Here is a 17,354-nt window from a genome sequence, read left to right as displayed (position 1 = left end):
GCAAGTGAAGAGTGCATGAACCTCTTCAAAGTTGTTAATATTGCCTGATATAAATTACTTTTGAAAAATCAGAAGATTGTATTAAGAAACAGTTGTGTGTGGGAGGAAAGTTTTATATTATAAGACTAAGAATTTGCATAAAGCCATTTGAGAGAAAATATGTATCAATATTTATTTTTCTACTCAATACAGGGACACAATGGTCTGGATGGTCAAAAGGGACAACCTGGTACTCCTGGCACCAAGGTAAAGACAATCTAAAAATGCAGGATACATTTGTAGCTCTTCCTAGCAAAAGACATGTGAAGCCCCATCCAATCAGTTGTCCATGTTGCCATTAAACATTGCCCAGCTGCAGTAATCTAGAAGGCAGTGGATCCATGTAGAACAAATACATGGGCTTTGTCATAAGAAAACCTTCCTGGGACCTTAGTCTCAAGCCCTCAATCAGGTTGTAAGCAAGTTATTACTTTCAGTGAATAAAGGCTGTAGAATTGGGCTCTTAATGAAGTGATTCAGCAGCACTTCAGACTGATTTTGCTATCTCTGCTCTTTTCTGGATTGTATTCTACATTTGGGTAGGTTTTTTAAAGCATGCTAAAATGAAAATATCTCATTTTCCTACAAAACTCTGTTGTGTGAGACACATGATCAGTGTAAGGGTTCTTGCTAAAAATTTGTAAACATGCAGTGCTTTTTCTGAGTTAAGGCTATTTGATCCTCACAGTCTTGTTCTTTTTATTGTCTTCACATTGGAGCACATTTGAACACTAGCCTTAAAAAAAACCCCTAATAATATATTCTGAAATATAGTCTAGAAATCTCTATGGTAAACTCTTTGTCTTTTAGGGTTTTTTCTCCCATTCTACCTCAGTGCCTAATATCAGTGTTCTTGAAAAATTGACTGTTGCATCATTGTGTTATAGGAAATTCTGACTTATTCATAGGGGATTTATATTCACAGACTTCTAATAAAACAACAAAAAACTCAAATACTAATTCTCCATCTTGCTTTGTTTCCAAGAGCTTAGCACTACTTGGTTATAGGGTTTTTAGTTGTAACATAGCAATCTTCAATATCACTGCAAGTTGTTAACCTTCAGAAAAGTTTACGTGACAAAGTCTGTCCAGTCATTGGAGATTCAAAGCAGATAAAGCACATAAGTAAAGGACAGAACAGTAAGAGTGCTAGAAAACACCAGCATATTAAATCAAGGTTGTTCGTGATATAACCATGCCGAAAGCAGCAATGAAGGCAAAAACTTGCTCTCTTTGCAGCATTTAAGACCAGGTGCATTCAGGTGTATTCAGGATACAAGCACTTGTATCCTGAATATACCTGAATGACAAATCTTGTCATTGTAGACCAGCCTAGACCTGTTGAGAAGGCTGTTGAGAATACAGTAGTGAAGGGAGAAGAGCCAGGTATTAATGGCTGGTGCTCAAATACTTATTATTGTTAGTCTTAAGTTAAAAATACCTGAGGCAGATCCTTATTTTAAGTCATTTGAGAGGATTTTGTCAACTTACACTAAGGCAAGAGAAAGCATCATTCTGCTCCTGCTCTAGCTAAAAAGCAGCTGCTGATTGATCTGGATTTGTAGTTGACTATCCATATCCAATCTCTTAAATGTGTACTATAGAGTAAATGTCAGCATAAAGAAAGGGGGTGAAGAAAGCTGAGCAAGTGACACAACTTTCTCTGGCCCTCCCCTTCTAAAAGGATTCCATCTGGCCGTGTTCCAGTATATGCAGGGACAATTGCAGTCTCTGCACCCTCAGGACTTGATGTGCTATTATGGTATAGTGTGATGCAGAAACATGGACAGTGTTGTGTTATAAAATGCTACAGAAGACACAGAAAGTGGGATCCAGTAGCTGAAAATCTCTCTGATAATGTTAGACTGTCTGTCCAAAGCATCCTGTAAGTAACTCAAGCCTCCAAACTTTCTTTTTCATAGGGAGAGCCTGGTGCCCCTGGTGAAAATGGTACCCCAGGACAACCTGTAAGTATTCACTGCTGCTGTGGGAAAGTACAATCTGATAGATTAAGTTCAGCCAGCATTTTCTTCAATATTTGTCATTATTGACACTCCAGATACCCAGATATTCTAATGTAATAGTAATGTGACTTAGCAGAGGGAAAGATCTCTATATATCTATGTTCAATGAAAAGATATAAATGAGTTAATTTAATTTTTCTTTCAAGGGTGCTCGTGGTCTCCCTGGTGAGAGAGGAAGAGTAGGTGCCCCTGGACCAGCTGTAAGTGGCTTCCCATCTGTCTGTCATCATATAGCAACCACTTACTGTGGCTTCCTCTGATATTCAGTTCTCTTTTTGAACTATTTATCATGTTCTTTCCTCACAGGGTGCTCGTGGAAGTGATGGCAGCGCTGGCCCCACTGGACCTGCTGTAAGTTTCAGTCTTGCTTTTTGACAGCCTGGTTCCATTAGGCTTTGTGCTTCTTTTCCTGTTTTTCGAGGATTTCTTGGGCTTTTAAGAAGTTTATTGTGTTGATGTTTTTAACATAGTTCTTTGTTGCTTATCAGACCATCACAAAGAGAATTAGTGGAACATACATCCTTTGCAGACTTTATTATGAGAGCCTCAGGATTTATATTAAATGCATCCATATCAAAGGAACCAAATACTGTCTTGTTTGCACTGGTGATTTCATAAGAAGGTTTTCCAGCACATCTCACTGGGAAATACCCAGTGCACAGAATTCTCATTTCCAACAGTCTAACAGAATAATTCTCATCCAAAAGCTGAAGAGACTTTCCTCTTTTTAACAGATGCATACCATGCAAGTGCTACAGATGACTATAAATACATTCCATGCAAGTGTTACAGATGGCTATAATTATATACATCCTGTAAATTATATTTGCACAACAGGGCATAGCTTTGCACCTGCAGGCACTAGCCTTCTTCATTCACCACTGATACCTGAGTTGTGAGCTAGTGTGAAAGGCCAGCAAGATCCAACTCTCCAGATCTGACTGGTAAACAGTAACTATTCTAATAAGAGTTAATCCAGTGCAGATTTGTCTGTTTAAAAGGAGTTAGTGTTGCCATAATTTACCCCTGACTTCAGAAGCCTCATTTATCTCAGCCACGTAAATCTGAGTACAAGGATATAGTTTTGAAACTATAAAACAAATCTGGAATACAGCAGAGCAATAGTAATAACAGTTAATAGGGTTTTTTTCTTCCTACCTTTAAAAATTAAGACTACGATAAAGCTGTACTTGATTCTGTTTTGCCAAAGTTGATTTTAATACCCCTTGTCACTTCAAACACCTGTTGTGCTTTAACAGAGTAGAATGTGAGCATGGCTGTGAGTTTCTCGTATGTTCTCCCATGTGGAGTATTTAAAAAATATGTGATTGGGCAGTTAAATTGCAGGCAAATAAAAATCTTACGGCTAAGATCTGATGTAGTAGAACCAAAACATTTTAGCTGAAGACATTTTGAATTAAGGCAGTTGAGTTGCTATAGGAAAAATGTTCTGAAGCTGTCAATTGTAATAGATTGTTATTCACACTGGGCACAGTGTTGTGTTATGTCCCAGTGTCTGTCCCAGGCTGAAGTTATTTGTCACATACTTAGGTTATGATACCTTAAATATTCTGCAAAGCAGTTGCTAACACTCATTTTTTTAAATGAAAACAGAAATAATGTTTTATCTTTCTTTCCACTTGAAATTTAAAATGTTAAAAAGTCATTGCAATGAAAATTCTGAAAGTTAATGCTTTCACACATATGCTATAGGGCATTTGGTCTTTTTTTTTTTTTTTTGCTTATGCAAAACTAGTGACAATTCCAGATACCCCCTTTATAACAGAGTCGGTTGTATAATGTCTGAATTCCTCTTTGTCATACCAGCTGGCATGGTTTATTATCTTGGATTTGTGAAGCAGTTTCATTATAAATATTTCTCGCTGAAATATGTTAGCTCACAAAAAAATAGATACTGATTCTCAATATCAATTAATGAGTTGGTTTTTTAATTAATAATTGAAGAAAAACTATCCCTTTTTAATTTGTATGTATTAAAAATTAAGGCTATGAATCCATCAGTGTATCTTCTCTTGTAATGTCTGGTGCATTGGAACTTGGTCCCAATGTAATTATAAATCTCACAGCAACAGGTAAACATAGTAGAATCAGTCATCTTGCCTTGCAGATGCCTGCCTCTGCTCATCCTCTGTTTGTTCTTTCTCAGGTGTTTGGCCTCAAGGCAAGGTTTTACCAATTCTTGCCTAATTTGCACTGTAAATGTTGTTTAAGCACTCACCTGGCTCTTAACTGTTTGTAGTGAGCCAAATCTATCAGTCTGGAACTGCAAAAGGCAACTAGAATGCTGAGGGGGTAATGTGTGTAATAAGTAAATGTGCACTTCTTTAATCTGGTTACTTCAACAAGCAAGATGTTTCTGTTGTCACTGAATACCTTTACACAACTGTTTCCCTTTCACTTCCCAGGGCCCTATTGGTGCTGCTGGTCCTCCAGGCTTCCCAGGTGCTCCTGGTGCTAAGGTATGAACATCTGCTTCTACTGGTACATTTGATATTTGATAGAGATAGTGAAACTCTTAGAGTTTCTATGCAGCAGAAAAACCCCATCCTCTATGAACTAAGAGTGCTTTCTTTTAGTTACTCTAAGGATTCAATCTCATCCTGATCTGTATTTGGAGAACATCAGATATGAATGCTAATTTAAAAGTCAGCGCTTAACTTCACAGCTGAAGATTGGAGCTGAGCAGGTTCAGGAAAGCACATAACCCTGTTACTGCTTCCTGTGTGGGGCACTTTACAAGGGTGACATGAATCATGATAAATAAGTGAGGCAGCAGTTAAATCACTTTACTGAAATAGTGGAGAATGAAGAAGCTGCATTTGAATATTGGGCTACTTCCAGTCTAAGTCCCTGAAATTACAATGAAGAATTTGCTTTAAAATTTTTCAGGTTTTGGGCAGTACGATTTTGCTCTTGCAGACTATAATTTAAATTATTGCTCAAATCTTACAATTTTTTACCTGGGTAAGAGCCTCAATATTTTGAGTGACCAAGGAAGGACAGAGCATTTGAGGAAAGAGTATTGCATATATTTAATTTACAAATTTTGCTGTCCATTTGTCATAAAATCCATGTTATTATATTCAGGTTCTTGTAGTAAACTTACAGAACACAACCTTCTGAAAATAAAATCAAGAATCTTTTTTTTTTGTCATTTACTCCATTGTGAACACTATCATACTCTGATCAGGCATAATATTGCATCTTGCATCAATGCAAATGGCATCCTAAAGTGCAAGATAATGGCCAATTAGGTCTCATGTACTGTGGCACCTCAGGCCAATTCTGGAGGCACATGGATGCAAATGAGACTGGAATTCTGAAATTTTTTTTGGTCAAACTTATGGGTAAACATCTGCTTTTCCTGTCTTAGCCATTACCTTAGATGGAGCCTAAATAGACATCCCAACCTGAGTGCCTTTAAAATCCATTAAAAGCTCTCACCTGCTTGGTTTCCTGGCCTCTGAAGTGGGACTGTACAAATATGATTATCTTCGTGCCAGGCTGATACAGGATTGCTTCACTCTTGCCATGAGACTGTGTACACTGATAGAGGGCTCTGTCCTTCTCTCCAACAGGGTGAAATCGGACCTGCTGGTAATGTTGGTCCTAGTGGTCCTGCCGGCCCAAGAGGAGAGATTGGACTTCCTGGTTCTAGTGGTCCTGTTGGCCCTCCAGTGAGTAACTTGCCAGGCTTTATCTGTGAGATGTGTTCACTTTTGATTTTTAATTAACCAGTATTGTTACCTTTCTTAACAGGGCAACCCCGGTGCTAATGGTCTTCCAGGGGCTAAAGGTGCAGCTGTAAGTACAACTACACTCACACGTGCTTCCTCTAAAAAAACCCAATTCAGTTAATGCAGCAGAAAAGACAATGGGTTCACAATACCTTTTTTCCCCTCTGTTGGACAGGGTCTTCCTGGTGTTGCTGGTGCTCCTGGTCTGCCTGGTCCCCGTGGTATTCTTGGTCCTCCCGGCCCTGCTGGTCCTAGTGGTGCTAGAGGACTTGTTGTAAGTGACCTCTTATATTGCATGTATTTGAAAACCAGACACAGTGTCCACAGTTGTAAAAGATCTCTGGACATGTTTTTCTTACAGTGCAGACATCTTTTCTTGATGCACTGTACTAGAACATTGTAGAACAATTTCTGTGTCTCATTACTTGCTTTAGATGCTGAGACTGAAAAGCTTCACTTTGCACTCCCCATAAGTGCAAGGAGTAGTTGGACTCAGTGATCCTTGTGGGTCCCTTCCAGTGCAGAATAATATGTGACTGTGAAGCTCTGTCCATGTTGATAGCACTGAGAGAGACGTGGCAGCAATGTCACTAGGCCCTCAGTGGGTATCCTCAGTAGAGGAAACAGCCCTAAATGTGTCATTGTTCAATACTGCCATTTCTAAGCACCTTTATCATGTTTGCTTTTGTGCCTTTTAAGTCAAAAATACAGTCATGCTCACTGGCCATTTTCACAAGAGAGGGAGGCATACCATTAGGTGATAAAATAATTTTTTAATTCATTAATAAACTCTCCAGGTAGAAGAGGGGTTTTTGGAATGATGCCCAATTCTGTCATCTCTTTGTTTCGGACTCTAGGGTGAACCAGGCCCCGCTGGTGCCAAGGGAGAAAGTGGTATGAAGGGTGAGCCTGTAAGTATGGCAAAATGTGAAGGCTTTTTCAATCAAAAGCCTGATAATATCTGCAACAGGGTGTCTGATATGTTCTTTTTCTCTGTTTGTTCAAAATAGGGTGCTGCTGGACCTGCTGGCCCTCCTGGCCCTAGTGGTGAGGAAGGCAAGAGAGGCAGCCCTGGTGAACCTGGCTCTGCTGGTCCCCCAGGCCCTGCTGGTCTGAGAGTAGGTTTTCTTTTCATGTTCCAGAGTTAGAAGTAAAAAGGAAAGTGGAAATCAATCTAGAGTCCCACAGGCAAATTAAATAATTATGGGTAATTAAATTGCCATTAATGCTGCTAAGCAGTGATAATTTTCAATTCTTTTGATTAGTTGGGACCAAACCCATTTTGGCTTTGCATTAATGCTTGTTTACTCTCTTATCCCTGAAGTATTTAGAGATGGCTTTGATTTATCCACTATGTAATATTTAGTGAATTATCTTCTGATTATTCTTAAAAGTTTGTGATGGGATTTAACTGCTTAAAACTGGTAATGGGCTCACACATAATGGGGGACAAAAGCTTTAAATTCATTGTCTTCAAGGATGCCTAGTAAACTTTTCACTGGGTGAGGAAGCCACTCCATGAACTTCAGGAAGCATGTAGCTTCATGAAGGAAGAGAATTCAGAGGAAAATTATAAGAAAAATGATAGTGCTTTCCCCAGATTTTTTTTTCCAGAGATAAAGAATTCAGAGTCAGTAACCCTCTACAGGGAATGTGGAACGTTGTGGGGCAGATTGTGGGATCCTAGCTGCTGGCTAGAAATACTATTAGTTACAATGAACACTGAAAATTATACAGATTACAATTTAAAGAAATCTACAGGAAGTGAGAGGGATTTCTTTCAGAATACCTATTTACACTGAGGTGTGTGTGCTTAAAGCTGCACCTACCTCAAATTCAGCAGACTTGGTTGGAAGGCTGAAATCTAGTAGGCACTATACACCTCATAGGAACAGATTTATTTCTTTCCCTGTCTTGATTCATTTTGTGTTGACTTGCAGGGTGTACCTGGATCTCGTGGGCTCCCTGGAGCTGATGGTAGAGCTGGTGTCATGGTAAGACTTCTGTCTGGGTCACTATTTTTGAACCACCTTTTATATACAGATCTGCAATGCTTTTTGCTACCTCTGCCTAATTTTATTTCTTCCTTTTGGTAGGGACCTGCTGGTAACCGTGGTGCTAGTGGTCCTGTTGGTGCTAAGGGTCCTAATGGTGATGCTGGCCGTCCTGGTGAGCCTGGTCTTATGGGTCCAAGAGTAAGTTCGAACTCTGTGGATTAAGTTTGAACTACATAGGAAGAAAATTACTTCAGTTAATGGACAAAGTTATTCAGAAATCCAACTGCAAAAAATTAGAATGTGTTAGTCACAGTTAGGGCACCACTAAACTGTGGAACCACTCAACTGAAAAAACCCCATTAGGAATGATTAAGAAGCATCAAAGTGTTTATTGAATTTAGTTGCTTTTTTTAGGGGAGTATTTGATGGCCTTGGGATAGAGTCCAATGCACTGGATACTGCATTGACTTCTGTAAGGGGTTACCCACTTGTGATTAGTTACAGAATGTGATCATTATGGTCACAATTAAGGTGTGTGTGTGTGTTCTCTTTAATGAACTCAACGAAAAGCAGACCCTACTAAAATGATATGAAATGGCTGATCTCAATTATTTCTTTTTTATTTTGCAAATGATTTCACTAAAAACAGCCATTTACTTTTAGTGGTGTGGGCTGCAGCCAGATTATGTTCATCTCATTCTATTTACACTCCTTATTCTTTCTCTTCCTACCCTGCCCTGTGAAGTGAAAGTTTGCAGTGTGCATATGAGTATTAGGCATCTGAAAACATTGAGGCACGCTATCCTCCAAAGCAGACCCTAAATGAGTTTCTCTGATTAAAACAGGTACTTTCCTATACTGAGTTTCAACTGGCATGGGAGCACACACCACCAAATTAACAGTCAGTGCTTCAGTGGAAGTCACTGTGCTTCAGGTGGAAATGTGATAGCACCTGTAGTCCTGCGTAGACAGTGTGCACTTATAACTTGGCACCTCTGTGTGTGTGCATGCATGGATGTAGAAAAAATTATAGTTACATGTTGCGTGAGTAGGTTTCATTCTAAAACCATGAAACTTTTCCTTTCTCAGGGTCTCCCAGGTCAGCCTGGAAGCCCGGGCCCTGCTGGCAAGGAAGGTCCTGTTGTAAGTACCTTGCTTTTTATTCTGTTCCCCCGTTGCATGGAAAAGAATGAAGTGCAATTGTATAAAGCAGACATCTCAGCACTGAGCTCTAACACAACTGTGTAAAATCAGCAAGATTTTCTATTGTATTACTCAGAAGATCAGTGTGAAGCTTTCCATTCATTTCTGTGGGTCTCAGATCAGGCCTGGGTCCTGGAAGGGGAAGAAGAAATACAGAGTTCTACAAGGTGGAGGAAAAGGGAGGGATGCATGAGCATGCAATGTATCAACAATGGTGAAAAGTTAAATGACATTTGCTTCCTGTCAGTACATATTTCTCCTAAAGCTGAACTCTAATTAAATTACCTCAACCATTTAATAGAATGATTTCTTTTTCTAGGGTTTCCCTGGAGCAGATGGTAGAGTTGGGCCAATTGGTCCAGCTGGTAATAGAGGTGAGCCTGGCAACATTGGATTCCCTGGACCAAAAGGTCCCACTGTAAGTATAGTACAGAAACTTCCTATTACTATGAAAGTATTTCCAGACTAATCTGTAGAGTCCCAGCTCTATCCTTAATCTAACACATCTCCCTGTATCCTCCTCATCAGATGGCATCCGCTTACATTCAAGAGTTCTGTTCCAAATTATTTTCCAGTTATCCAAAATATAATTAAAGAAATGAAAAAGCAGTTTAATTAGCTTAGGGATATTTTGAAATTGAAGTGATTAGAATAATATATGTCTGTTTTATGATTTCAGCATGTCCATTTTATCATTTCTGTATATTCACATCTGTAAAAGTTCTGTCAAGTTTGGCCATTAAAACAGTTCCAGAGTACTGTTATTTATGGAGCACTATCCAAAGCTCAGTCAATTTAGAAGAAAAGCTACCAGTGACTTCAGTGGAGTTCTTTACGTGTCCCACAGAGGCCACAGATAACAATCATGTCCTGGACTTGGGTGTTGCTGTACATACACACACATGCAGACATACAGTGTATTACATGGGATACTGCGTAGAGTGCCGTGAATTACAATCTTAAAAACAAAAAGGCATCGAATTTTGAAAAGACATATATGTTTGAGCTAATCTAAGTGATCCAAAAAGACAGATAGAGCTTGTGTGTGTTTTTAATTTGGGTTAAAGAAATATTGCAGTAAATCTTCTGGCAGTGAGAAGAAGTCTCTGCTTAGTAGTTTAAATGGAATCCAATATGAAGTATTGGTTAACTTTTATATCTTTTTCTTTCAACTTCAGGGTGAACCTGGCAAACCTGGTGAAAAAGGCAATGTTGGTCTTGCTGGCCCACGGGTACGTGGATATATTTTCTTTATCACCTTCCAGAGAGAAAAAAAGTAGATTTTCCAAACCTCTGTAATAAGATAGCATTGGCTGGTGCAAGTGTGACTAGATGATGAAATTAGAAAAGCCCTTAGGATTGCATTATTTTTAGCCTCATGTCAGTGGGGGCTATTACTTAATGGATAAATGAAAACTCCCCTTGTTGGGTATTAGTGGGGTAATCAATTATGAGGTATTATCCTATGAAGAGGAAAAAATAGCACTCCCTGTCCTTAAATCTTATAGCACAGTGTATGGTTTCTAATTCATCCTGTAAATTTCCAATCTTTTACTCGTAGTTGAAACTTGTAATTCTTCCATTTAAGGGACCCAAAAGACAGTCTTGTCTGGGAAAAATGGTATCAGCAAGGCTTCTATATTCTGTAATTCCAAAAGAAGTTTTCTTAAATATGAATGTGCTGCAATAACTAAAACAATGATGAGAATTTAAAATTTTAAGCATCTTTAGTACCTCTGGCTGTGAAGTTCTTGCAAGTAAATGGTTAAGTTCAAAATACACAGTCAGAGATGTTTGGTTTTGGCACATAATCATTTAAAGATATTACTCATATCAAATTAAAACTTTGATAATAGCTTTCTGCTTGAACATATACAGGGTGCTCCCGGTCCAGAGGGAAACAACGGTGCTCAAGGTCCTCCTGGAGTCACTGTAAGTAACAGCCTCCACACAAATCCAATTTGTGATTTACTTTTCATTAATGGGACTTCCCATTTTAAAATCCACTTCCCTGTATTTCTTCTTCCAAGTTAATCACTTGTTTTTCATTCCACTTAGGGCAACCAAGGTGGAAAGGGTGAAACAGGTCCTGCTGGCCCTCCTGGCTTCCAGGCAAGTAACTGTGTGCTCTGTTCAATCTTATCCATGGTTCCCAAAGCGTGAAGAGTTTCTGCCTTAACTATATTTGTATTCTTGTTTCTTTACTCTCAGGGTCTGCCAGGTCCCTCGGGTCCCGCTGGAGAGGCTGGCAAACCAGGCGAGAGGGTGAGTGACAGACACAACATTCCATGGATGGGGCAGGCATTGCATGAGGGCTGTGTTTGCAATGGCACACGTGGTGGAGCAAGAGCCTGTTGAATCTATTTGCCAAAACAAAGCAGTCAGGGTAACTTTAAAAGCAATCATGCAAACTTTAATAGTCTCTTTTGCATTGGATTTTGCCTGATACTTCCTTTTTAAAAGTTTTGATATGAAACAGAGCAAAGATAGCCCTTTGCTTTTTGGGCCTTAAGTAGCAATAAAATATGCTTCTTCCCCCAGAAGAGACAGTACATGAAAAATATTTTACTTCACATTTCTTTCAAAATCTTCAAGGTTCAATCTAACCTGCACTACTCCATTTATGTTTTTGCACCTCAGCTGATTTCAGGGAATGTACAATGGCATCCAGCTGAGGTGGTTCAGTTGTAATTCATGCTCTAGCTGCTGCACAGTTAGTGTGGGATGTACTCTGCATATAGTGCATCCTTTGTGTCATAATCACCTTTAACATTTATAGTTATATCTATGTCCCTGTAAAAGAGTTTGCATTTCATATACTTAAAAAAGAGCTTGTAATATAATAGCTAACTTTTCAGATGAAAAAATGTTATCTAATGTGTACCTTGAGATACTGTGCACCTGGAGGAGAAGGGCTTATTTCCATGTATGTAATAGATTGAAACTTTTAAATATGCTGCTGCAATTTGAGAATTTCCATTTGTTGCTAAGAAACAATTTAAGCAAGTAAAATAAACTTTACCTCTATATCTACTCTCTTCTAGGGTCTTCATGGTGAATTTGGTGTCCCTGGTCCTGCTGGCCCAAGAGTGAGTAACTCATTTGAAATCTGGTACAGGCTATCTTAACAATGTGTTCAATAATAATAGTAGCTATGTACATTTCCATGTTCCTCAAGGCAAAAAGCTCTTCTCTTTTACAGAATAGTGTATTGCAGCAGACTTACAGGAATGAAGGATAATATTCTCTGCTCTTTGCAGGTGTCAGGGTATTTGAGTTAGGATTAACACAGTTGCCAGTGCTAGTAAACTTCTGTATAAGTATGAATATTACCCAAATAATGATATCCTGTGTTAACTTTACAATGAGACTGTGGATGATAAAGGACTGCTCCTGCAGTGTTACACTGAGGCCTGATGAATATGAGAGTTTTCATCTGCAGTGCCTGTGCACAGGCCTTCTTAGCCTGACCATTTCAGTTTTACTGTCCCTTGCTAAGCAGCTCCTACCTCCCCAGTACTGTCTTTGAATAAATAACAGGCTGAATTCAGAAACCAGAATAGTCATTAGAAGGTATTGCCTCCCACTTCCCTTTAATTCTGAACTGTCAATGGACATCCTCAAAGAGCTTTTTGTGGATGCCTTCCTGCATGGCAGGAGAATCCCATTTATGTGGAGCAAGTTTATAAAGGGCTCAATAAAGTGTTTGCTTTCCAAATTCGCCTCTAAAGAGATTGATATTTAACCTACTTCTGTTGCTTCTTCTTTTCTTCTGACTTCCAGATTAAATGTATCCACTGACAGATATTCCCATTCACTCTTACAAGTTATTTCAATCAGTTTGAGCAGCACTTTTTCTCCCTGTGTTTTAGTGCCCAGAGTCTGTATCAAAAACCATATGTGCTCTAAACTCTTATTTTGCCATTTCATCCAAGCCAAGTTCCCTTTGTCTTAGCAGTGACAGTTATTTTCCTCTGCTCTAGCTTGCCCTAAGGATCACATATCTAGCCCTCAGTGTATTTCATGCAGTATTAAAAATTAGGCCTTACTGATGCTTTATACACAAAACTAACACTTTCTAAAAGTAACCCACTGATTGTGCCAGATCATATTTTCCTTTTACATGTCTGTGTCATATTGTTGGCTATTACCTTTCCCTTTCAGTCATTTTCACCATTGCAGCCTCCATTTACAGCAGAATTTGCAGTTCTGATGCCTAAATATGTAGTGTAGTACTTGCACTCTTGAATTTTATCTCTTTGCTCTGACAGCCATCTAGCAGGTTATTCACTTCTTCCTGTGTAATCTGCCAATCCTTCTTCCTGTTGACACGTGCTTCCTTTGTGATATCTGCATATTTCTTCTTTTTCTGCCTCTTTGTAATTAACAAAATGTATGAAAAAAATTAATTTAGGAACATCTCTACAATATAAATTAATTTGTTGCATCATTGGCAACAGATTTTACTGGTGAGTTATCTCCCCTTAAGTCAGTTCTTTGACCGCATTATAGCTCTTATACAAATTCCAAATTCTCCAGCAGAACTAAAAACTCCATTATACCTTATCAGATTATTCACTGATGTCCAGCTTGATCACACTGAGATAATTTGAGATATCTTTAGTAAAACTAGTGTTTCTATCTTTTATATATCTGATGTGCATTCAAGTTGAGTTTCTGGCTACTCCCACATCTCCAGATCTATCATGCAGAATTTATCCTTATACCTGTCATAATGTACAGGTCACATTAATAGGCTTTAGGTGTTACCTTTATTCTCCTGTCACCAGGAATTTGCCACTGTATAAATAATTGTTTGCCAATTACTATCCCTTTCATTTCACTGGAATCCATTATATGTCCTAAAACAGAATCTTGATTTGACAGTAAGATGTCTGTTAACAGAACAAGCACAGTAGCCAAAATCCATGTTCGAGAAGTATTAATACTTTAGTTGTCAGCTGTTGTCATGTTGCAAGCCTTCATTACTTCATTTTGATATTTTTGTGTCAAAAGCTAGAGCCAGTTCTTATGACCATTTTTGTTAATAGCTGCGCAGTTCTAACTAAAGGTTTGTTCAGATTAAAATGTGCCACACTGTCATTGCTCCCAGGCAGTGCTTTCAGCTAGAGAGCAGTTCAGGGAAGCACTCAGATCAGACTGTCTCCTGTAGGGTGAGCGTGGTCCTCCTGGCGAGAGCGGTGCTGTTGGTCCTGCTGGTCCCATTGGAAGCCGTGGTCCCTCTGGCCCACCAGGCCCCGATGGTAACAAGGTATGCCTTTTCCAGCTGCCATTGCCTTACTGTTGAATTCCTGATCAACACAGTCCAAAACCTCTCTCCAAGTGGTGAAGTTCCATCCCAGCTAGTCCACACTAATATTAAATGGCTTTATGTTTAGTAATATGGATGATGGGAGGGGAAGTCAGTTTGAATGTCAGCTGGGGATGCTGTTATTCTATTTGGAGATAGAATCTGAGATCCTATCTGATGACCAAAATCCATGCTGACTTCTGTTTATACCCACACTTACTTGTACTCAGGAAGTTCTTGTGTAGTTAGCAATATTTTCCCCCAAATATTAGGGCAATAATAAGTGATCATCTAGCAAATGATGATGTTGGCTTGATGCTAAGTGAATCTGGGTCTTAGTTTTTTAGATTTCCATGGCTAGTCTTTCTACATAAGTTTTGTTTGGAAAATGGACCTAAAACCTCAGGAGCCCACAGAATCAGAGAGAGTGTTCACATCCAACATCTTCACTAGCTGGAAAAGTAAAACATGTACAATAGCTCAAGACAAGAATGTTACTACTCACACTGTTTGCAACCAAGTAGAATGATGGGCAGAATAGTAATGATGATTTTGTTCCAAATTGTGTGAGTGACTTGACCCTGACTTACATGATATGCTGTTGCTGCTAGGGTGAGCCTGGCAATGTTGGTGCTGCTGGTGCTCCTGGTCCTGCTGGCCCTGGTGGAATCCCAGGAGAGAGAGGTGTTGCTGGTGTTCCAGGAGGCAAGGGTGAGAAGGTAAGATAGACAACTGGCTTGTTTCTGCATGCACAGGTTTGAGATGTCTAAATTTCATTAACTTGAAAAACCTGCAGGTGTCCCCAGTGTGACTTTTATTTACTGTGAAACCATATGACTCAGTGGTCAGCCAGTAGGGGTCTTGTTGGTCTAACGGACTGACCATCTTTTCTAAGTTGCTATCCTAAAACTTTTTCAAAAACACTATGTATTGACATGCAGATTAATGAAGAACACTAGGCTGTATTAAGAAAAAAAAAAAGAGAGAACAGAGTGCTGATCTGGTTTCTTGACTCTAGTGATGGTCTGAAAATAACTAATAATAAATCACGTGGCATTTTATGTTTCTGCCCATATGACATCATTTTAGTAGCTGTTTTCTTGTTTCATATAGAAGGTATAACATGAATACCTAGAACTTTTACAGGTGGATATCTCTCGACCAGAAAAAAAGAGGTTTTGAGGGGGCTTTATATTCATCGTTTGTAATATAAATGCACATGGTTTTCAATTTCTAATTCCATTCAAAATTCTTGGTACCTGGGAGAAGCCAAGAAGGCTTCCCATGACAGAATCAGGTTTATTCTGAAAAGCATGGCAGTACCCTTTCCAAACATTGAATTTGCCAGTCAGTACCCACTCAGCAATAACAAAATAATCATTTCTCCAGAAAACCCAGCATAAGGTTTTTGTATGATGTCTAAGTAATGCACAGATACTCAGCAAACAGCTCAAGACTTCTTTCATGCCAACTGTTGTGTTCACTACCCATACAATTTTTCCCTCTGTGTGTTCCAGGGTGCCCCAGGTCTGAGAGGTGATACAGGTGCAACAGGAAGAGATGGTGCTCGTGTAAGTGTCTTGTGGTTCTACTCGACTTTACCTCACTACACCTCAGAACTTAAATAACTGAGAAGGTTCAGAACTTGCATTTCCCACTGTATTGCGTTAGTGCTGGTGTCTGCTCATTTTTGATACAAATCAGTATAATTTTGTTGCCCCTCGTCCAAGGATGATTGAATTCAGGGAGAGAGAGAGAGAAAATTGATCACTTCTCTTGCCTCAAAGCAGAAAAATTACAAGAGCAGAATATTACACAGACATTGTGCAGCTATTCAGCATGACAGTGTCCTCCTAATTTCATGGGCTCAGCCCAGACAGCAAATTTTAAAGGCAGCCTGCAAAGTTACACAAAAGTAACCTTAATTTGAAATTTCAGGTGTCTTAGAATTCATACTTCGGGAAGGAAAATAACAGAATAGATTTTGTTTTATAAAATCATATATCCTTTATATTGAAAACATCTGAAAGAAAGTTAGTTACACACCTTTCTCCAGGGGGAAAGAGAAAGCTTATTTAAAGTAGTTGGTCGTACTTACATTTTGTTTGAAAGAGTGTCCTGTCTCTTGGCCTATAGGGTCTGCCTGGTGCTATTGGTGCTCCTGGCCCTGCTGGTGGTGCTGGTGATCGGGTAAGTCTACTCTTTGAATGAAAAAATGCCTTGTTGGTGCAGTTTACTCACACATAAATATTCAAGATGAGTTCCATAAAAACCAATTCCCTCTTTCTGGTTTGCACCAATTCTTTAAGTTTTTCAGATTCAGGAAGCAAAGGCTTTTGGGACTATTCAGTGAAGCTTGCCATAGGACCCCAAGCCATTTTCTAAAAGGGCAGGGAAGGGGATGCACATCTACATGGCAGTGGGTTATATCTAGAGAGGATTCTGATTCAGCCTTGGGCAGAATTTTTCCCAGCTGAGGTTAAACTCCACAATCCTACTCGCACTGTGAGAGGAGGTTTTGGTACAATGATGAATAACTACACATTAGCTCAGAATGATATTACATCTGTCTGAGAATCACTAGATATTATTAATACAGGGTGGATCAAAACCAGAAGCATTTTCAGTAACATCCTCTGTACTGGAGATCCAAGGAGACTCACTATATGTATCTGTACCACAGGAGCATTCCTGTTCTGGCTGCAGTTAGGCCATTTCCCATTGTCAAAGTGTTTTGTTTATCTTTTAGGGAGAAGGAGGTCCTGCTGGTCCTGCAGGTCCTGCTGGTGCCCGTGGTATCCCTGTAAGTTGTAATTTCAACAATTATTCCTGTGTCAAAGACATGATGTTCGAAAAACTGCTCTTTTAAAGATCATTCTAACCACTCATCTCTTCTTTGTCCCCTCTCTAGGGTGAACGTGGTGAGCCTGGTCCTGTAGGTCCCAGTGGATTTGCTGGACCCCCTGTAAGTTTTGTTTGCACCTTCCTCACATTGATGCCATATCCTTCCTCTATTTCCTCT

At 39.3% G+C, this 17,354-nt stretch overlaps 1 protein-coding gene across 1 annotated transcript in view; it reads left to right on the top strand.

Annotated features, from left to right (window-relative positions):
• COL1A2 (collagen type I alpha 2 chain) overlaps positions 1–17,354 on the top strand; it is a 39,273-nt gene that overhangs the window by 10,612 nt on the left and 11,307 nt on the right. Inside the window, exons 12-36 of the mRNA XM_041408440.1 lie at positions 193–246; positions 1,962–2,006; positions 2,210–2,263; positions 2,370–2,414; positions 4,490–4,543; positions 5,663–5,761; positions 5,844–5,888; positions 5,997–6,095; positions 6,679–6,732; positions 6,832–6,939; positions 7,762–7,815; positions 7,918–8,016; positions 8,908–8,961; positions 9,341–9,439; positions 10,200–10,253; positions 10,900–10,953; positions 11,080–11,133; positions 11,233–11,286; positions 12,066–12,110; positions 14,195–14,293; positions 14,944–15,051; positions 15,850–15,903; positions 16,469–16,522; positions 17,082–17,135; positions 17,244–17,297. Of these exons, the coding sequence (XP_041264374.1) occupies positions 193–246; positions 1,962–2,006; positions 2,210–2,263; positions 2,370–2,414; positions 4,490–4,543; positions 5,663–5,761; positions 5,844–5,888; positions 5,997–6,095; positions 6,679–6,732; positions 6,832–6,939; positions 7,762–7,815; positions 7,918–8,016; positions 8,908–8,961; positions 9,341–9,439; positions 10,200–10,253; positions 10,900–10,953; positions 11,080–11,133; positions 11,233–11,286; positions 12,066–12,110; positions 14,195–14,293; positions 14,944–15,051; positions 15,850–15,903; positions 16,469–16,522; positions 17,082–17,135; positions 17,244–17,297 (1,647 nt within the window). The remainder of the gene's footprint in view (positions 1–192; positions 247–1,961; positions 2,007–2,209; positions 2,264–2,369; positions 2,415–4,489; positions 4,544–5,662; positions 5,762–5,843; positions 5,889–5,996; positions 6,096–6,678; positions 6,733–6,831; positions 6,940–7,761; positions 7,816–7,917; positions 8,017–8,907; positions 8,962–9,340; positions 9,440–10,199; positions 10,254–10,899; positions 10,954–11,079; positions 11,134–11,232; positions 11,287–12,065; positions 12,111–14,194; positions 14,294–14,943; positions 15,052–15,849; positions 15,904–16,468; positions 16,523–17,081; positions 17,136–17,243; positions 17,298–17,354) is intronic.

The sequence above is a fragment of the Onychostruthus taczanowskii genome, unplaced genomic scaffold (assembly GCF_017590055.1).
Source record: "Onychostruthus taczanowskii isolate IOZ18803 unplaced genomic scaffold, ASM1759005v1 scaffold3, whole genome shotgun sequence".
Lineage (NCBI taxonomy): Eukaryota > Metazoa > Chordata > Aves > Passeriformes > Passeridae > Onychostruthus > Onychostruthus taczanowskii.
This window is presented reverse-complemented; position numbering and strand designations above follow the sequence as displayed.